Here is a 6,177-nt window from a genome sequence, read left to right on the forward strand (position 1 = left end):
ACCCGGAAAAACCCGATGTACACATATGTAGAAGTCCTAACCCACACTCTTGATTTGCGCGTGATACATGCGTACGTGAAGACACCAAAAAATAAATACCTTTGCAAGACAAACGACTGGCGCTAATCGTGTAAAAACGCAGAGTGTAGGTCGTCATACGGTAGTCGGTAGTAGAATGCGTAATTTATTAGTCGCATACGGTTTGCCTGCAGGTCTATTATTTCTGTACTCTCTCGATGCGGCTGATTTGCATCGAGGATGCGAGATTATGTATCGATTCTTTCGGCTGCTTCTTACAGCAGAAACGCGTATGCGTCTGGAATACCGTTTTTGCGAACCTAATTCAGCCAGCGGCACTGTAGAATGTGCTACCGCTAATAAGGTGGAAGAAATAATCGTTGAAAGATCGTTCAACTCTGATAACTGGATTATCGACTCGGGCGTGCCTAACAACTGAGAACGCAATGGCCATCAAAAGAGCTTCAAGGAATATCTTAGAAGGATCGACCGGTACAGCGTATAATATTGGGATTCCATGTAGGTCCTGTCAATTACATGTGATAATTAGTTTGTTAGATACTTTTTTCAAAACTGTTCAACAGTTATTTGTTTTCTTCCGCGGTGAAATTCTACAAACTTCATGTTTTATCGGGATTTTATGGCAAAAATAAAAAATTACTATTCAGGACGTACGCGAAAATTAAAAAAATGCAGCAAAATGTTTTCTTGCTTGCTCATTTGCACAACCAACCATTGCCAACCACAAGTGTGCGCTTTTCTACGAAATAAAAACTTGTATCTTGGGGCTTCCTAGTTTCACTTGCAATACTGACACAAATCTGATTCATTCATTTTATTTTCTTATTAAATACGCCTGTTTATAATTAGATTTGCATAGAAATGGTCTAGCGCCATTGTGCTGTTAAAGATATACATACTTTCATCGTTACTGGTATCGTAGATGAATCTTTAATTAAATATCCACTTTTAAATTGTCGTCGCAAAAATTTTCATGTTCTGCTTGAAGAAAATAAAACTATAACAACATTATAACGATTGGTTTGAAAAATCTAGAAAGTGGCACTGACCTGACTTTAATGCATATTCATCGTCTCGTTTTAGAAATGAATCTGCCTGAGGTGAATAAGATTCTCTGTGTAGAGTTTGAAGAAATTTCTTCCATCATCGATGCTGTTCACAAACAAGATTTATACGTCCAATAGATTATCCATCTAAAGAAATATTGTTTGGATCTATTACGAACGGCTAAAAAGCCCCAATCTATTCACGTGTACTTGGAATTCCTTGATAATGTTCAAAAAATAGGGTAACAGACTCCTAAAATAACGTTCCTAAAATAAATATGCAAAAACGGTGTAATTTCTGAATGTGCGATGTTTTACAATGTATAGTAAAGAATTCGCCACGTGTCTGTGTGATATCTCTAAGCCTGTAGACGAGGTCAATAAACCGCGCTATTTTCAACCTCTACTATTTTACGCGGATGGAGTTGCGGTAAATGTGAGCTTAGAAAACAGAAAGTAAATAAAAATATCGTAAAACTGGGAGTACATCCGCGTTTAGACTGCACGCCGGGTGCGGGGATATGGGAGAATACCTGTTCCCTTGCAAAACAGTAGAGAAATGTATAATGTATCCGAGTGTATAATAACAGGTGGGTAATTTAAAATACGTGAAACCCGTAGAAGGAAATGATTAAATTGGCGATTCCCTACTTTCAAAATCGATCGCTTTCACGGTGAGTGTGCGCGCGCCGTCGCGCCATCGGAATTTCAAACGTCGAAACGCGAACAGCGTATGCAGACAGAATCTGCCTTATATCAACGAGAACGGTGATCGCTCAACAGATGTCCCGGTTTTTGAAGGAGGCCGTTGGCTAACCTTTCGAAAGTATATTTTTTGATCTTTGTTTTTTTTTTATCAGGTGGTCCCCTTCCTCTTCGTTCGACTTCTATTTTCTCTTTCTCTCTTTCTCTTTTTCTTCTCGTTGTTTACACCTTTTTGTGGGTCTTGACGAAAAAATCAAGTCCTTCTTGTGAAAGTTGCCCCCTGGCAACGTGGGCTGCTGCAAGACGCGCGTGTGTAACGTGGAGCGCGATAAACCTCGGGTTGTATGGATATTATCCACGTACGTGTACGTAATAAGCGTATTAAGACGAGACTCGAGGCGATCGCCGCGGTAAATTTCATTTGTTTTCTTATTCAATGGTGTACGTAGGTCCGTATGATTCATGGCGCGAGTTACAAGCTGGACGTGGTTTCAATTTACCAGGGTTAGGGTATAGATGTAGGGTGAGCGGCCTACATGAGTCAAGTCAGGCAATCACGCTTCTCACTTTCGCTCATTCCTCCCCAAGTATCCTTTTACGGACTTTTAGCTTGCGTTCTACGATTTTACTCCTTTATTATTGATATGTTCTTTTTTCTACCTGTTTCAGCTATCCGGCAACAGTTTCCAGCAAGGTTACTACCGTTCAACTAATTTTCAGCAAATTTCGACTTGAGACTGCAATAGCTACTGGAGCGATTATAGTTTTCGAATAGCTGTAAATGTACAGATTTGCGTGCAGGTGAAAATATTGTTGATTAACATCATTGGGCCTTGCGACGAATGCATATGCATACAGTACATATACATACATAGTAATTGAATACATTTTTTAATTTTTATGTAAAACTACATAAAAAAGCTTTATTTCGCCACCGTTTTCTTGCAAAAAATATGTATAAAAAACATCATCATCATCATCATCCTCTCATCATATTCGCTTATATAATACAGTCGTATAAAAATAATAGTGTATTCGTTTCGTATAATTATATTACAAATGGGAAACGAGACTGGGATTGGGCGAGTCCCGGGCCTCGTCCCTGTGTGTCTGTGTACGTGTGAGCATCGCGAGTTCGTATGAGTGGGATTTGGGGGTCTTAAAGGCTGGGGAAAAGGGACCGCGAAATATAGTTGACTAGTAGGGGCCTGAGGCACCAGGGGGGCCGTAGTTTGAGCTCGGTCCGCTGGGGCCGCTGCCTCCGCCGATCGATCCGTGGCCGTCGCTGCCGCCGTGACCGCCGCCAATACCGCCGCCGATACCACCGCCGTGACCGCCGCCGATTCCGCCGCCGATTCCACTGTCGAGTCCTCCTCCGATTCCTCCGCCGATTCCTCCGCCGATTCCTCCGCCGATTCCTCCGCCGATTCCACCGCCGATTCCACCACCACCGCCGGACGTGACCTCTTTCTAAAATGGAAAAATATCAGGCCCCAGGACCGTTAGCTTTGTTCAACGAGTTGAATCCACCTTACATACTTATTATAAAGCTAAACTCGGAGAAACTCTGCAAGGAGTGCAACATTCGTGTTCTCAATTCCCTGCCAGCGCGACGTTTTTTTTCCACTCACCTGGGTCTTGTACTTGATGAAGTAGACCTCTGGCTTGCTGGGCTGGGTGGGAGCGATGGTTGGCAGATTGATTTCTGGCGCCTCATCGGGTTTCTTAACCAAAACGTAGATGAGGGTCTTCTGCTCGTCCTGTTGCGGCAGAGCCGGGATGACGGGGGCGGTGGGGGTGGGTGGGGTTGGGGCCTTAATGAAGATGATTTTGTAGTGCTTCTGTGGGGGCGCTGGGGGCAAGATAGGCCTGGAGGGTCTGTCTTCGGGCGCCTCTGGGGGTGGGACGTGGACGTAGATGTGCTTCTGGATGAGGGAGCCACCGCCGCCTACGGCGCCGCCTCCGAATCCGCCACCGAATCCACCCCCGAATCCACCGCCTGATCCGCCGAACGAGCCGCCTCCTCCGGAAATACCGCCGAACGAGCTGCCGCCTCCAAACGAATGGCCTCCGAAACCTCCGGAGCCGCCGGAGCCTCCGAAGCTTGTGAAACCGCCACCTCCGCCGCCGCCGCCATGGCTGCTTCCGAGGCTCAGACCGCCTCCGCCGATTCCACCGCCGAGGCCAAGTCCTGCCAGTCCTCCACCGGGTGCGCCGTAGCTTCCGCTAGGCTGAGAGTAAGAGTAACCGGCCTCCGGCCGTGCCATAGCCACCGCGGCTAGCGCCACGATCTGAAAATATTTAAGATTAGGTTAGGTTTGACGTTAATTTCCGGTTCGAGGTGTGAAGAAGACATTTTGGCGATTCGATTCATTTTTCTGATTGAAAGAATTAGACGAAAAACAACCCGGGCTTTCTTTCAGGTTCGTTTTTTGTCTCGTGTGACATGATAAAAGAGTGTGTAATTATTCGTCGGAAGTACACGTCCGGTTTAGTGCCGGTTCACCGAAGATGATTCCGTCGACCCGGAACTGCATCCGGCAGCGGGAGGTGAAAGTGAAGTGACTATAAGAAAATATAATACTCGATTTGTTCTTCTTAGTAAAAAAAAGGTCGAGTTTTTTCTTCGTTAAATAACGAAAATCACAAATTTACACGTGTATTCCTGTGCGAGTGAGTGAAAGAGAACAAGAGTGAGTGATAATTTTTTTCACAGATTATAAGAAAAATCTGTTTTTCGCAATCTTTTTCGTTTGAGGTTCTTTTTTATTTCGAAATTCTGCACTTCGTTATTATTTTTCACAAGCTATATAATCCGTCTCGTTCCTGATTTGTTGTTAAATAATCCTCAGAATATTTTGAGAGTATCCTTCCTTTCTTCCTTCCGACGAAGACGACGAAGAAGTTCGTATGGTTAATCTCTCGTTATACGTTTATTATCTTCCGTCACATGCACCGCGATTCGTCAGTGTAATTATTATCGTTGCTTAGCGGATGGGTTGAGGATGAGAAAAGAAAAAACGAAACAACGAGAACAAACACGTTGCCGTAGCTTCGAGGATTCCGTTGAGTATACGATGTACTCACCATGAATGCTCTCATGGTTGCTGCGGTTCCTTGATTTGAGGACTGATGCTCCGTGGATGTCTTGAGGCCCCCTTTTATACAGACTAGGCCCCACTCGCTCCGACCCATCACCCATGAGATGCGGTAGAGTTATTGCAAATCCAGTCATTGTTCGTTTATTTATTTACATCTGTTAGAGTAGTCGGAAAAATTTGAAAAAAAATCCGTCATAACCGCACTTCGTTTTCCAATAAATGAAATTTATTCGAAAAATTTATCAGTGAGATTTACACCTTTAGCGGCAATGCATTCTTGGAATAGAAAGTCATCATTTAAAAAACACCGCATCTTCACTGTAGAGCCACTCGAACGAGAGGTGTCGCACAAAACTTGGATTTTAATTCTTTAATTGAGAGTCAGCCAGCAGTCTTCTTTCTTTCTCAATTTCTCTTCAAACATCTCATTACCTCTCTCCCTCTCTCTTTCTGTCTCTCTCTCTCTCCCTATCTATCTATTTTTCTCTAATTCTCTTACTCTCTAACTTTTCACCTTAATTAAGCCGATATCCAAAACAGCTCGATTATTACCTAGACGATTGGGGAAAAAATTGTTTCAGTTAAAGAATAACAAAAAAATATGAAATTTACGATCTAAATCGAAAGTTAAGTGAAAATTTTTTGATGCAAATTCGTAGAATAATTCGGTTAGATCGGGTGAAAGGCTCGATATTATGAAATCATGGTAATACTGTGTATCTTTCTAGTGGCAAGTTATCGCCAACGTACGCACCTTTTTGTATTCCAACGTATTACGAGACTATTTAAGATCCGCAGGAGTGAAGAGGCTCACTGACCTTGTACCACTCTCGTTCATACGTAATTAAAGGAAACTTAATTACGATCTATTTGTTGTACGGCAATCGTTGCATGCAGGGTATAATTCGGATAAACGTAGGTGCCCGTGAAGGTTTATACCTAATCTATCTTGCGAAACAAAAGACAAAAAAGAGCATTAAATAAAAAATCACCGGACATCTAGTTGTCTGTAGAAAGGCGTCGAAATACATCTGACCCGGTTATATTCATTTATTCTGGACTCGCGCTATCATGATCAGTTTTTAATATAATTACCAAGACAAAAATAAAAAATAAAACTAAAAAGCAAAAAGCTGAGGACCAGCTCGCTTGCACGCCTAATTGCACACGGATTGATGAAACGAACTTCGACTTATCGATTTCCCTGCGGTGTAACTCTGGATTCTGATTTAAAACTAATTTATAAACCGGACTACTTTTCTCCTTTGACGCGTTGCGCCTCCATC

The 6,177-nt window shown here is 43.0% G+C and overlaps 1 protein-coding gene across 1 annotated transcript; it reads right to left on the minus strand.

Annotated features, from left to right (window-relative positions):
- Positions 1-2,400: 2,400 nt before the first annotated feature.
- On the minus strand, positions 2,401-4,962 carry LOC124185386 (glycine-rich cell wall structural protein). Its single transcript, XM_046576102.1, has 3 exons — positions 4,878-4,962; positions 3,422-4,081; positions 2,401-3,260 (listed from the first exon to the last, which is right to left on the minus strand). The coding sequence occupies exons 1-3, from the start codon at positions 4,890-4,892 to the stop codon at positions 2,988-2,990; spliced, it is 948 nt and encodes a 315-aa protein (XP_046432058.1). The 5' UTR covers positions 4,893-4,962; the 3' UTR covers positions 2,401-2,987.
- Between the last annotated feature and the right edge of the window lie 1,215 nt (positions 4,963-6,177).

Source organism: Neodiprion fabricii, chromosome 6, assembly GCF_021155785.1.
Source record: "Neodiprion fabricii isolate iyNeoFabr1 chromosome 6, iyNeoFabr1.1, whole genome shotgun sequence".
NCBI classification, from domain to species: Eukaryota; Metazoa; Arthropoda; class Insecta; order Hymenoptera; family Diprionidae; genus Neodiprion; species Neodiprion fabricii.

Bases quoted from the DNA above. Each gene is read 5' to 3' on its own strand.
- LOC124185386 (XM_046576102.1), bottom strand. The intron at 3,261-3,421 runs GTGAGTGGAAAA...TTTCCATTTTAG, and splicing joins TCATCAAGTACAAGACCCAG to AAAGAGGTCACGTCCGGCGG.